Genomic DNA, 14961 nt, shown 5'->3' with positions numbered 1-14961 from the left:
TCAAATATATTTGTCACTATTTTCCATTTTTGTGTTGCTATACATTTGCAGTTAGGTGTTAGTTGGTTCATTGGTGGCAAAATGGCTGATCTAGTCTAAACTTAATTTTGCCTGCTACTTAATAAATCATGCTGTGCTTGCCTTTTTTTATGTAAAAGTGCAGAATTTCATGAATTTAAAAAGAATCATCTTATAGAGTGAGTTAGCTCCGATTCCTAAGAAATTAGAGTTACCAAAAAATCAACCACATTTGGTTTAACAGATACCAGGCCTTTCTTTCCTGTAGTTCTGCTCCATAAGCTGAGTTTAATCATGAAAAACTGTTTTGTGACTCTAGATTAATTAATGACTATGCCTCTGTTTAAAATTAGATATCAAATCTTTGTAATTGGGTCTTAAACATCTAGACTGATTTTTAAAAGTTTTGTTTCGTGATTGTTTCTTCTAATAAGAGGAACATTTCCCCTTAGCTATTTCATTTTTGGGATTTATATTAACAGCCAGAAAAAAATTGATTGTGGAACATTATTGATCTATTTTGTGAAATTAAAAATTTAACCTAATTTTTAGCTTATTGGTTGTCATAACTCCCAGTTTAAAAAAGAAATCTTCCCTGCACTTTCAAATTCCCTCAGTCATAATTTTTCCTTATTTTAATATTCCTATCATGCACTTAACCCTTGCTGCTTCATATTCTACTTACGTGTGTGTGTCTTACTTTCATTATTGGATGATCAGCTTCTTTGGATCAGAGACCCTATTGTGTACACCCTTATTTCTCACCCTCCACCTTCCACTCAAGCTGGAAGTTACTGCCTGGCCCAAAGTGGACAGTTTGAATTGCGGAAGGAGTAAGTTAAAGTGTGCAGATAAAATTTTAGAAGTTGCTCCAGCCCCAGATGTAACAGGTAAGGCGAGGACAGTGAAGTATGACAAGAAAGAGAATAGGAAGAAAAATACTGCACTGTGAACATACCTTGTATCATAAGCTACACTCCTGAAAGGATAGGACTAAACCTCAGGTAATTGGAATGGGCGAATATTTGATAAGTCTCCCCTTTGTAGTGAAGAATAGTTTCTTTGTCTTCATACATTATTTGTTATTGTCTAGTGAGTCATTTAGCCAACCTGTTCATTTTAGTCGAGATATTTAAGAACCACTATAAAAACAGGATCAGGAGTTTCCCTGATTGAAAAATAAATAGTATTGCAGTGGCTCTTGGTGGGCTGGTCCCTGTAGACTCACTACTATGTCATGTTTCTTTGTCTTCCTGAAAGTACACCCCCTCTTTGTTGTTTCTTTGTTAAGTGTTGTGGTTTTTTAATGGAAATTGAATTGATGATTTGGGAAGAGCCAAGTACATTGTGGTCAAACCCTTGGCCCACTTGACCTTTCCAGTTCTTGATTCTCGGTGAGTTCTTCATTCTGAAGAAATTGGGTCACCTCAACAATACCTTCCCCTCCAAATTGATATCAGTAGGCCAGACAAATGAAATCATTATGCCTGGGGCTTTCATCTATATCTTTCTAAACCTTCAGATTGAAAACTACCATATCTTCTAACTAAATTTTAGAATGCATTCAACTGTTGAATGCCTAATTTTCCTTTTTCCCCTCTACTATTTTGTCTGTTTTCCCCCTGTCACTTCCTCATTGCCTTCCCTTATCCATTAGCTGGCTCATTTCTGTCTGTTGTCTTCTACTTGGGTCCTCTCTATCCTCTTGCCTTCTCTCATCTCAGTGGCTCTGGCTATCTCGAGAACATTGATGCATTTCTTTGTTCATGCTTACATCTATCTGTCTTTCCACAAAACTTATTTTTTCTCTATTTCCTATCTTTAATTGTCTTTAGAATCCACATTGACTGAATGCCTTTCTTTTCTCATTGTCTTATCCTCTGCGTTCAACTTATGTAAAAAATAAAATAAAATAAATCACTGATGGTTAAATGAATTCTGGCTCCAATAGAGCAAAACAAGAATTCTGGTCAATTTCCTTCCTCTAGTCTCTACCCTGAATAACATGATCTCTTTGTTTTTTCATTACTGTTTAGTTCTTTTCTTACATTGTACATACCACATAAGGTTGCTAGTATCTCTGATCAGGTCCTTTGATGAGAAGTTCTAGTAAAATGATCTGTCCTTGCAAAGCATCACAGGACCTCAAGAATTTTGTTTAGTGATTCTCTATGTGAAAGCATTGCTTATAGTGTCCTGGGGTACTAGAACAGTGCTCTACCCAGCAGGAGGGATGGTTATTACATACTGTGTCTGGCACACTGCTATTCTACAGATATCAGCTTCTGCTGATGTTCATGATGATGACAGTGTGGGTGAGTGTTTTGAAGGCAAAAGGACAGAAGTAGGAGGAGAACAGAGACACCAGTAATGAGGTGGGGGTACCGGGAGAGCATGAGTCAGGAAGAAATAGCTGCTGGGACAGATGGATTATAACATGTGTTAGTTTATCTTCAGTCACCAGCCTCTGGGTTTTAAAAGGAACCAGTAGTACCACATCCAAGTTGTCCGCATCCAACCATCCAGATGACTCATTCTCCCCTGCTTCATTCCATGTGGCTATCAGAGGACTGACGATCCTCCACTCCATCACCCTCAGTCATCCATCTCGTGTGGGCTGGGGGCAGGGAGGGAGCTAAAGGATAGTTAGGTGAAAATAGGATGAAGATTTAATTAAAGTTCCTGAGTGCCTGCCAGATTTAATCTAATTCTCACAACTTTCTGACACCAGCATTCTATTAGATCCACACACCAGAGGACACAGTGATGCAGCCACATCCTGCCCTTCTTTTCTTATGTCATTGCCTTTTTGGGTATGCCTCATCTAGGTCAGATTTGAACCCCAGGAAAGGCTCCATCTTCTTTCCGAGCCTAGTACTTTTTTATAAAAACAAATTTTCCTGATGTTTTACCCACTCTATTGAAAAGCAAGCAAACAAACCAACAGAACACTACTTTTGTTGTTGTTTGTTTCTTCATTTTACTGAAGACAAGTGAAAGGAAGATTCCAATCTAGATGCATGGCAAATGTCTTGCATTTCTGTTGCATCCCAGCATGATTGTTGCCATGCTTATGGTGTATGTTTGCAGATAACATTGTAGTGCTGTGCATTAGGAATTGGGAGTGACTACTTCCACAATAGTATGTATGTAACTGAGTGAAAAGGGTGATAAGTAATGATGTAGATGGAGGATCTTTGGAGTACAGATTTATCATTCTCTTGATCCACCATCCAAATTCATTTTAAAATTGAATTCAGGTTAATGATGATTGAAAGTTTTTAAAAAAATAAGTCACCTTTGACTGGTTTCATTTTCTATCACTAACGTAAGTGAGGGACTTTTTTTTTTTTTTGTCTTTTTTGTTTTAAAATAATAGAAGAAAAAAGGAACAGGGAATTAAAAGACTGAAAGAGAAACAGCATGTTGGAAATAGGCAAACATAAGTATTCAAAAAGATAGGACATTAATTTTTTCCTATAGCTAGAGTTGGGAGAATAAGGTATGAAAAACGTATCATTCAATGTCCTCAGTATATCCCGCTGTGGTAATGTCAGTATAATTGGGGTAACAAAAAAATTTAATTTTACTATTTTACTGACTAAATTCCCTCTTGTTTATCAAAGTGGCCTGCATCCTGCTCAATTCTGCTCAGTAGAAAATAATGTGATTATGAGTTTCTACTGTATATAATATTAAGAATATAATGTTGGTTTTATTACAATCACCTTTTTTAAATTTTTTTTTAAAAATCTCTGAATATCCTTAAGATCCTTGAATTTTTATGTGTTTAGCTTTGGGTTCATGTTTATGACATTTGATTAGTAATTATTCACAGGCCTTATAGAGTTTTAAAGAAATTAGAACTCCCTTTTTAAGATCAATATCTTCCAGGGCTGGATAGCCCCTGCCATTTGCTAGGCTGAGGTTGGTGCAGGGGTGTTTCTGTCTGGCAGGGTGCTGGAGAAGCAGGTGATGGGACTGGAAGCCAGACTTCCTCTTCTTAGTGTTCTGTTCAGGTTTTTTCTAGCTTCTTGGAACCTTCTTTGTAAGTGGAAAAACTCAGGTAGTCAAGTTGGAAAAGTATTCTCTAGATATTTGTCTTATAGATTCCATTAATTTTGTCTGAATATTAATCTTCAGTTTAAAACAATGATACCATAGATTTGGGCTTGTTGAAACAATTTCAGTTTCTGTTCATGCTGTTTCTGTCCTTTTTTTAACTCTGGTCTCCTTTGTTTTAGGTTTAGCAGTTTCCCTACAACTCTTGCATGGAGACATTGAACAAATCAGAAGGGAATACTCATCAGTATTTTCTCATGGAGTATCCATCACCCGGAAGTTGGGTTTTTCTAATATTATTATGCCTGGTAAGTGACTTGGGATGCACTACATGATGAAATATGGCTACTTTGTCTGCTTTTGACGCTTGAGAAATTTTTCAAATTGTCAGCTTCAAAGAGTTCAAATGGGCCATGCTTAAGAATAAAATGAGATATTTAATTCCTTTTTAAAAAAGTCTTTACATTTTTATTATATTAGGGTGGATAACTTGTGGGGGTCATGGTTGCATTTCATTATGGCCATAATAGGAAAACTGAAGTTGAATACAGAAAATATTTTACCCTCTGGTGGGAAGTGTTATTGAAGTCACTTAGGGGAAATCCTTACAGGTTTTGGCAAGAACCATTAAGCAATGGTTAGCCTTTTTTGGAGGCTTTTTCCACCAGAGATATGTATGTATGTGTGTATATAAATAAGCAGCCATGTGCAAACGCCATATGTATTTCTATACATCTCCTCGTTCTATTTGTATATATAAATCAGATCTATATTAGCAACCAAAAGACACTCCAAAACAGTGTGTGTTTCTGAGTGGAAATGGTAGAAGTTAAGGAGATTCACACCAACAAAGTAAATGCCAAGTAAGTCTTTCTCAGGGCTCTACATCCTACTTTCCACAACCAAGAAAAAAAAAAATAGAAAGACCAAATAGTCTCAAATTGTCAACAGTATTTTTAGAAATGAGATCCTTTAAATCACTGTTTAAATCCCATGTGTAAAAAGCAAGCAATGGAAGTTGCATCTGACAGGCCTCTGGCGCAGTTATGAGACTGATGGTAGGACTGTTGTCCATAAAGACCTAACATGATGCAGAAACTGACTGGCATTGACTGTCGCGGCATTTTGTGATCTCCTGACGGAAATGCATTCATGCAGGAAAGCCTAAGAGAACATCCTGGAAAGTTTCCTGAGATGGCCTGACCTAGCTTAGGGACCCAGTCTGCCTGAGCATCTTCTGTTAACTATTGTCGAAAATGACTGTTTACAGCACTGTTTACTTGGTGGCATGTTATTCAGTGGCTCTTGCAACCATTCATTATTTCCTTCAGTTGCTATAAATAGCTGGTATTTCCTCTTTAACAAAAAAGAAAAAAATTTCATCCCACTGGGAAGCAAATTGATGGGTAAATCTAATATAAAAAGCATATTTTAGAACAGAATGCAGCCAGCTGCTAAAAGAATTCCTCAGCTTGGTCTCTGAGCCGCATCATTGAGAAATGGAAAAATATTAAGCAACATGACACTTCACTGGCTGAATAATTGTCTGGGGTGTGCTGTGCTCATACAGCTCTTGTCTGGCTTTAATGATGAAAATGAGCTTTCTATGGAATAAGTCTCACTTCTGTCCCTTTCCCACACCACGTTATGACGAGGTTCATGCTGACCAGGGAATCAATCCTCCTAGACACATGTCTGCAGTGCCCAAGACTGCAAGAGATTTTTTTTAAAGCACTTTCTTCTTTTTCTTCTCTCATTTTTTCTTCTTTGGCTTTTGAGTCTTTCAAATTAGATGGAGAAGGGAAGGATGTGTATATTAACTTAAGCAGCGGAAAGCAACTTTACAACTCAATGGAATGTTTTACATTGGCAAACATAACAGCCATTGTTTTGTTTTCCTTTGTTATTTTTTAGAATTTTGACTTGTCAGTTAATTCTCACTGGTGGCTCTGATGAAAACTTGAGCTGAGTTTTCAATAAGAAAATATATGTGCACAGCATTTCTGATCCCAGTGTTATATTGACAGTCTGCTAGGATGATGGGGTTTTTTGTTTGTTTTCCTTTTGTTTTTCTAGACTTGTCCTTCAGAGTTAGTATTGTGAATAGGGGTCAGGATGGGTGAAGCACGTGTTTATACCTACAGGACCTTCATTAACTTAGTTACTGCCTTTCTGCAGAATGAATTATCTGTGGTCCTGACACTAACAGGAACGTACACAAAACTCTTCTTGAGGATCACAGAATGTCATCAATGCCAAACTCTATTTGGGATGGGAAAACCGTGTAAACAGAGATTCTCCCCTTGGTCTGGCTTTTGCATGGGCTGGTCTCGGGAATGTCACCTGGTATAAGGAGACTACCTGCCCATGTGCTTTCGGCCTGTCATGAAGTCCTCTGAACCCTTCCTGTTGCTAAGGGTCAGTCATTCAGCACTTTATTTCTTAGAGTACCCAGTTTCCAAAGAAGAAAAGTTACCCTCTGTGAAGCTCCATCACTGCCACCTATGAACCAAATAACTCTACAGAAAGTTCCATGGTCTGGCCTCTGAGCCCATGAGAGGGAGGGCAGTGAAAATGTTTCAGTCAATGCTCTCCAGTTGAAATACAGTGCGAGCCACAAATGTAATTTTAACTTTTCTAGTAACCATTTAAAAAAAAGTAGGAAGAAAGAGATGAAATTAATTTTAACAATATATTTTATTTAACCCAATGCATCCAAAATATCGTTTTAAGAGGTAATCCATATAAAAAATTCATAATGAGTTATGTTACACTATTTCAACCTAAGTCTTTGGAGGCTGGCAACTACTATACATTACAGCACATCTCTTTCCAGCCAAGTCACATTTCAAGGACTCAGGTGCCACATGTGGCAGTCGTTATGGGATTGCACAGCCAAGCTTTAAATGTCTTAACAGACTGTACAAAGCAGAGCTCGAGCCGTTGCTGAATATCAGGAAGGACTAAGTTTCCATCCACCAGACGCTTTGGAACAAAGCTGGCTGATGTGTCAGGAATGTCATGGGAGGTGAGGCGGTGTCCTCCTCCCACCCTAAGGGTCCATTCTTATTCTGAGTTTACGCTTCTTTCTAGGCAATCATCATGGTCTCCCTACTTTATCTTCCCTACCTGTACCCTCTCTCCTGGAGACTTGTTGTCACATATCAACCGGTAAAACTATCCCTCTTTGTTAAGGAACACCTAATTAATACCTTCCATTGCATTCACTTTTAATACATCTTGGCAGTTCCTAATCCTAAAAAGAATTAAGGAAAGTGGTGGACTGATAGGGGAGGGAAGGGTTGAGATTTGGAGGCTAGAGGCTCACACTGAAAGCGATGAACAGAGCCTATGTTTCAAATGGTTGCCAGCAGTAGTAGCTGTGATGGTGATTTCCAGATTTGTTTAAGTTTATTTTACAAGTATTTTCCAGAGTAAGCCTCCTTTTCCTTTGGTCTTTAGGCAATAGTTCAAATAAGTCAAATTTCTATTTGGTTAAAGTTGACTAGATAGTGATTTATAAGACTGGGGTAAGAAGAATGTTGTAGAGATGTTTGCCTCCCATTTAAGAAGATATATAATTTTATTCTTTTAAATATATATATTATTATTATTATTTACCACTTACTGATAGAGACATGTACATCACCAGATGGAATTGCCTCAGATAATCCTTCTTTTGGAGAAAGCAAGTGGGACCCTGCTTTATTTGATATTCCCTAAAAATATATCGTAAATCTAACCAAAGCTCACCACGCCCCAGTCCAAGTCACTGGACCTCCATATCGTATAGGTGCAACTACTCTGCTTAGTTCTGAACCCCTGATCATGTCACCAAGGAGTGGTGGTCTTTCACCCAAGGAATGCCACAGTGACCAAAGAGAGGGGAAGGCGTGTCACCCTGAGGTTGGATCCCAGCCCCAGATCACATTGGGGAAGAGGCTGCTGCCCCCAAATTATGAAGCTTACATGCCCCACTTGCCCAAGGGTGTGGGGTTTCCCCAACAGACACTACCAGAAATGCATGCGTTGTCCTAGAGTATGAAGGGCAGCCCATCCCTGCTCCTGTCTTTGTGCAGCACTGTCTGGAAAGTCCTTCATGGCTGCTGTTGTATCATTTGCCATTGCTTGCTCGATAGTCATAAACAGAAATTAAAAAGCTACCCCCTCGAAAGTTTAACATCTCAGAGTATTCTTTTAAAATAAAGCAAAACAAAAACGAGAACAGATATGTTTTACTGAAGTGTACTCTATGTGAGAAATCCAAGGTTAATTTTTCATCCCATGCACAAGTTTTCCCTGTGTGTGGTCTGCCTTGATTTCCTGTTACTTGTGAATCTTGCCCCTGTCCCTCACCCTGCCCCTCCCCCCCCCCCGCTGCCCTGAAGGTATCCTGAAGTAGTAGAAGCCTAGGTGTGAATGGCATATTATATTAGTTTCCTATGGCTCCTGTAACAAATCTTCGCAAATGGGGTGGCTCAAAACAATGCAAAGGTACTGTTCTACCGTTCCGGAGATGAGGAGTTTGCATGAGCCTCACTGGGCTAATACCAGGGTGTCAGCAGGGCTGCATTTCTTCTGATGCATTCTCTAAAGGAGAATGCCTTTTCTTGTCTTTGCCAGCTTCTGGAGACTCCCTGTACTCTTTGGCTTATGGCCCAACATCATTCAACCTCTGCTTCTCTCATCATATCCCCTTCTCTGACCCTGACCTTCTGCCTCCCTCTTATAAGGACCTTTGTAATTATATTGAGTCCACCCTGATGATCAAAGAAAATCTCCCCATCTCAAGATTGTCAGCTTAATCACATCTGCGAAGTCCCTTTTGCCGTGTAAAGTAATCTATTCACAGGTTCCCAGGATTAGGACCTGGACGTCTTTGGGGAGGTAACGGGGTGCCTGCTACACACATGAAGGGCCATCCAGCTCAGCCATGTGTCCAATGCATGAATGTCCTCCTGAGGTCCCTGAGGATGGTTTTCCGGCTTGTACTTGAGTATTAATAATGGCCAAGATCACACCATCACATCTTACATCTTCTCTCAAAATGACCTCTTTCATGTTGAACTCGTCTCCCTCTACCTTCTATCCATTGGGTTGAGTTTCTCTGCTTGTAACCTCAACATTTTAAAATTCAGTTAACTCTCGTCTCCCTCATCTCTCCTCTGATGGGTCCCTTCTCCATATCATTTATGGTCTGGATGATACCGTTTCTGTCTGTCTCTGTCCTAGAAATGAAATCAGTGCTTCATAATTGGTCTGACCAATCAGGGTGGGACTGTTACCTTCCTTGCTCAAGGCACTAGTCTTTTGGAGACAAAGGCTGAATTGCACTAGCTTATTTGATGGATGTTCTCATCCTATTGAATTATATTTTCATGGGTAAAGCAGAGATACGGATAGTACATTGGGCATGATTCTTAATCTCTATAGTTTAGTTTCCTCATCTGTAAAATGGAAATAATAGGGCCTTTCTATAAGGTTAATATGAGGATTTAATGAGATATTCTACTTGTAGCACTTGGCTCTAAGTACCTGACTACTGTCTATCTGCTACTATCTACTGCTAAACATCATCATCATCATCATCTAAGTTCACAAAAACCCGGAGTCTTTTATGTATGTTCTTTTGTTTTTAAGAAGGACAGGAACTTTTCTTTTCCAGTTCCAAAAATAACAGCAAATATCTAGCACAGAAAAGGCACTGGACTAGCCCCTGTGGCTGGGGACAGTGGTTTACTTGACGTGATGAGCATGTCCTCTATGCCTTTATCCAGTTCATTCATAGGACAGAATCAAGGATCAGGTTTTCAGCTACTGATAAAAACCTCTTGCCTGTTGAGGTCAAGCCATAAATCAACCTCATTTGATTGTAGTCACTGAACTCTTTTTGAGTTTGTTCCTATTGCTGTGGCCTTATCTCTATCTCATCTACAGTGATGTTTTGAGAAGCCTTCACATGTGTAGAGGCTTCCCAGTCAGTGGGCCTGTGAAACAGAGAGAAGTGTCAAGCACATCAAATTTACAGAGCAATAAATTTAAGATGTGCAAGGTATTAATAAACATTGTCAGGCAAGTAGCTTTTCACAATTGGTGCTATGACTCCATTTCATACTTAGTTTATGATTTCTCTCCTAATTACCCAAGGTGCTTTCTTAACACCATTTGGGCTTATTAGTTTTCTTCAGAGCCAACCTCAAGTGTATTGACTTTAATTAGCACTTGTTTCAACTTTATCCTTCTGCATATTTTGGCAAAACGTGGCACCTTGCAGTATTAGAACATAGCAAGCTGTAGATTCCTGGGGGGACACAGGCAGAATGGCATTCAGGAGAAATGTTCTTGTCATGTATTCTCTTTTCAAAGAAATCTTATTTTAGTCTAAAAGTTTTGCAAAAGATAAAGAGGGTTACAGGGACAGGGACAGTTAAAGAACAGAAAACTAAAACATATGTATAAGGTGTTTTAATTTATGAGTGTGTTACAGTCCAGAACTTCTTTTGTAAGTCACAGAAACAGCAAGCATGACATAATAGTCTCGGCCCTCCTACTGCCTCTCCCATCCCTACCTCTCTGCCTTTACCCCTTCCCCACTTTCATAACACAGAAACTTGAGGCCCCAAGGTTTATCTTACCCTGTCTAGACTAATGTCACAGAGAATAGACGGTAGCAGAGAAAGACTTGAATCCAGATCTCCTTATTCCAGTCTTCCTGTGACCCTACCTTTTTTTAGGCTTATTTGAATTCAGAAGAGAGAGAAGAATCCAGCAAAGTTATAAGCTAAACCAGCTCTAGGGGTCCATTTGGGAAGCAAAGGCCATTTTTAACTTTGGTCCCTTTGGAACACACCATAGCTTCCACAGATGTCTCCTCCTCTTAGTGAGGGCCTCTCTCATGTGACACCCCCTCCCCTCCATTCAACACCCCGTCTCCTCTTACTTTTATCCATGGCACTTAGCATTATTTAGTGTGCTCTGTGTTTTACTTCTTTGTTCAAGACCTACTCCTACTAGAATCCCTCCACAGGGAAGCCATTTTTGCTTTGTTCACTGCTGAATCTACTGGGCCTAGAATAATATCTGGCACATAGTAGGTGTTCACGGTATATTTGCTGAATGAATACACGAAGAGAGAATTTCCTGGCACTGGCAGTATGTTACTGTCCCCCCACCCCTGTTCTTCTGTAGGGCCAGCCTGCACACAGAGTGGGGGAGACAGGTTGCCTTGCAAACCTCCCTCATCGCCCCCGCTCCCCACCCCCCGTCTTTGCTTAAGTCAGAGTTGCCGGTCCTTCCAACAGCTGAGAGTTGGAAGTCCCCCTCCCAAGAAACACTTCCTCTCCATTTTGTGTGACAGTTAATCCCCGTGTAGTTTGGACAAGCTAATCACTCATTATGAGAAATTTCTAAGGTAAAAACTCCTGTAGCTGTACTTCCCATTAATCAGTGTGTGTTTTATAGTCTGTGTGTAAGCACGGCCACTCACCATGTGTCACCTACTCCAAGAAGCAAAGGAATTTTACTACTGTTAACTAACATCTTTTGCTCTGAAGTACCTTGATTTTTGTGTTGTGTTTTTACCTGCCAAGTCTGTTCGCGGGAAAACTATTGTCAAGAATTTCCTCTCGGATTGTTGAAATAGTACGTGTGCAGACCGTTAGCATTGCAGACCTGTTTTGAGTTGAAATTGATGGCTTCAGAGGACAAAGTTTGTGAGCTTATTTATTCTATAATGTAATTGTTAAAATAAATAGCATTGAGAATGTGTGTTATGTATGTATGAATACATATATATAAAATGATAACTTTATAGTAATTAGATGAACTGGGTTATAAAAAAACTAGAAAACTTGTAAAATTTACTGGACCATTTTCTCTTAAAATTTTTTTTTAATGGATATGGTTAAAACAAAAAACCTTCAGAGCATACACGTATAATTTTACATGTGTTGAAATACGTTGCTTTTCTCCTGGAATTCCAAGTTCATTGCCTTTCCAGGTTGATTTGTATGAGTTGTGTGAGAGTACTGAGAAATTCATAAGACAGAGACCACTGTATTAGTTGTTTCCACTAATGTATTCCTTATATACTCTTTGTAAAGGGTGGGTGAGACGTCATCCCTTTTAGAACTTATTCTGTTTCTCTCTTTTATGGCCCATCTGTTTCCTGTTCCGCCAAAGTCATTTGCAAATGATGTCCTCATTAAAAGTTGGTCTTTATGAAGGAAGGTGACCAGGCACACCTGTATTCCTCCATGTTTTTGAAAGCTAGGGTACTTTCTTAGAAACACTTCGGTCAGGAAGTTTGAGAAATTTCCCAGGTGTGGGCATATTTGTATGGTTATTGTTCCTTCTGGTGATTTACTTTCTTAAGGAGAGATTTTTTATTAGCAAAAACATATATTGCGTTTGGGCCTTCAAATGTTTGAAAGCTATGTTAAGTAAATTCAACCTTGCCAACCTCACCAACATTTACCTTCAAAAACTTTCTAGTCACACTTGGTTTACTTACTTCTCATGTCCGTATCCACTCCCTGCTTACCCCTAATTTAATTCTTACAGGAGAGATCAAAGCATGCTGCCGAGCGTGTTCGCCTCACGCTGCTAGTTGGCGTTCTATTCTACTTTTTTCTTGCAGGAATAAGAAAGGGGGGCAAGATGAAAAAGCATTCAAGTTTATAAATAGCTAATGGAGAAACGAAAATAGATGATATATGTGTACATAGACTATGTCAGTTTGAATCCAGGGCCCTTCTCATTTGTTTTATAGCTTGATGGCAAGAAATATTAAGCCAAGTGTGTCTGTATGACTGACTTATTCTACATCTGTTCATAAACACTAATCTGGATTCTTCCAGTAGTGAGGTCATTTCATCCACGAATTTTGGAAAAGGTTTAAATTGTAACTGTACCCTTTGCAGTCCGATCATTTTCTTCCACTTAGGTAGGTATTTCTTCTTCTCTAAATGCTGTGACTATAAAGTATTAAGACTAGTTTCTTTGAGCCACCCCTGCTAGGCTGTCATTTTGTAATCGCACCTCGTAAATGAAATGAGGGAAATACTGAAAAATGGTGAAATTTGACAACACCTTCCTACCCAGGCCCAGTACTGTCCTCCTAAATGTGCATCTTCAGTATTGCTAACTCAGACTAGCAGAAGCTGGCCTTTGCTTTTCTCGGATGTTGGTAGTAAGGGTGGGGACCTTTTTATAAAAGTATAAATATTGTATATTTTACTTTTATATGTATGCTATAACACTATTTTTTATGAACTGAAGTTTTTCTTGATAGAGTACTTTATTACACTTTTTACTATATATAACATGGTTTCAATTTTCCTCTCCTACTAGGTGAAATGCGTAATGATTTATACATCACTATAGAAAGGGGAGAATTTGAGAAAGGAGGAAAGAGTGTGGCCAGAAATGTGGAAGTTACGATGTTCATTGTAGAGAGTAGCGGCCAGACCTTGAAGGTACGTTAATGCTGGATTCTTTTTGGTAAAACAATTCCACATCCTTGCTTTGGGTTCATCTTTAATGCGATCAGCTAATTTCTGATTTGCATTATTTCCAATCTTATTTTTCTTTTCCACCCCTGTGTAGTTTTTTCTTAAATTATGAAAATGCCTTTTAGAAAAGAAAGTAGGAAAAAAAAAAGGCTTTTACAGTTCGTTTGTGTCAGCAATGTCCTAACAGGTATTCCTAAATGCAGCATTTTTATGCCATTTAATTTTTCCCCCTTCATCTGTCATAGTTTTGAAGATGCATACTTTTGCTTTTGGCAATTGGTAAAACAAAACAAAAATCATAGGTCATCCTATGTATTTTCATTTTAAACAAAATAGGGCATGAGGATTAAGCTCTTAACTAATTGGGGTTGTAATATCAGGTTCCTTTATGGAAGAAGTGGTTCATGTGAGCCCGGGGCTTAGTGAGTTTTACAAGAAGGCACAGAACAGGCTTTTGGCTGTAGCAGGTTGAGAATTTTATCATGTAGTTGACTCCAAATTGGGCACACAGTTGCCCATCTCACTCATGTCACTGAGGTCCACCCTTAGCGGAGTAGACCCTGGGAGACCAGCCTCAGGATGAAACAGACACAGCCTGTCAGCAGAAGCAGGTGTAGAAACAGGCCCGTAAAGAACTGAGGAGATAATTTCACCTGAAATGCTATTTGGGGAGCAGGCAGATACAGCAGAGCAATTGCTCTGCTCCTCCCCACATCATCTTGAAATGAAGCTGTCTTTAACCTGCATATTTCCTTTATTAGGATTTTATCTCCTTTGGCTCTGGAGAGCCACCAGCTAGCGAGTACCACTCCTTTGTGCTTTATCATAACAACAGTCCCAGGTGGTCTGAGCTGCTGAAACTTCCTATCCCTGTGGATAAATTCAGGGGAGCGCACATCCGCTTCGAGTTCCGGCATTGTTCCAGTAAGTGTTTGGCAGGATTGTCTCCATGGCTTTGTTGTGCTGGGTAGTCTGCTAACTGAGCTGAAACAACAGTGTGGGCTAATCTGTAGAAAGTGTGTGACAAACCAGAGACCTCCACAAGAGAGAAACGAAGGTGAGTGAACTCCTGGGAGGTGAATGGGCTCACTTCTCGAAGAACCAATAACCTCTGTGGAAACATAGATGCAAGAGGGGAAGGAAACAGAATACCTATGGAAATCTACAGGGTTCTTCTTAAGTTGGTCACTTTCATAAAACCCAGTTCATCACTCTCACAGTCTGGAAAGACTAGATAGAACGAGAAGATGCAGCAGTAAAGACCTGACTGGCTCAGGTGGTTTTAGGCAGTCCTGACCCATCTGCTGTCTCTCCAGCCAAGAGCTGATCCAGCTCTCAGACAGCTCAGGGGAACCCTCGGGGACTTTCC

General features: G+C 39.5%; 1 protein-coding gene across 2 annotated transcripts in view; it reads left to right on the top strand.

The window, feature by feature from the left end:
* Positions 1 to 14961, top strand: part of DOCK4 (dedicator of cytokinesis 4) — a 481996-nt gene that overhangs the window by 297027 nt on the left and 170008 nt on the right. For both annotated transcript variants that reach the window (XM_082846152.1, XM_082846151.1), the window contains exons 13-15: positions 4263 to 4388; positions 13432 to 13556; positions 14354 to 14516. In XM_082846152.1, the coding sequence (XP_082702278.1) occupies positions 4263 to 4388; positions 13432 to 13556; positions 14354 to 14516 (414 nt within the window). The remainder of the gene's footprint in view (positions 1 to 4262; positions 4389 to 13431; positions 13557 to 14353; positions 14517 to 14961) is intronic.

Source organism: Leucopleurus acutus (genome assembly GCF_964270905.1).
Source record: "Leucopleurus acutus genome assembly, chromosome: 9".
Classification (NCBI taxonomy): domain Eukaryota; kingdom Metazoa; phylum Chordata; class Mammalia; order Artiodactyla; family Delphinidae; genus Leucopleurus; species Leucopleurus acutus.
The sequence above is the reverse complement of the archived record's forward strand: the minus strand, read 5'-3'. Positions and strand labels throughout refer to the sequence as shown.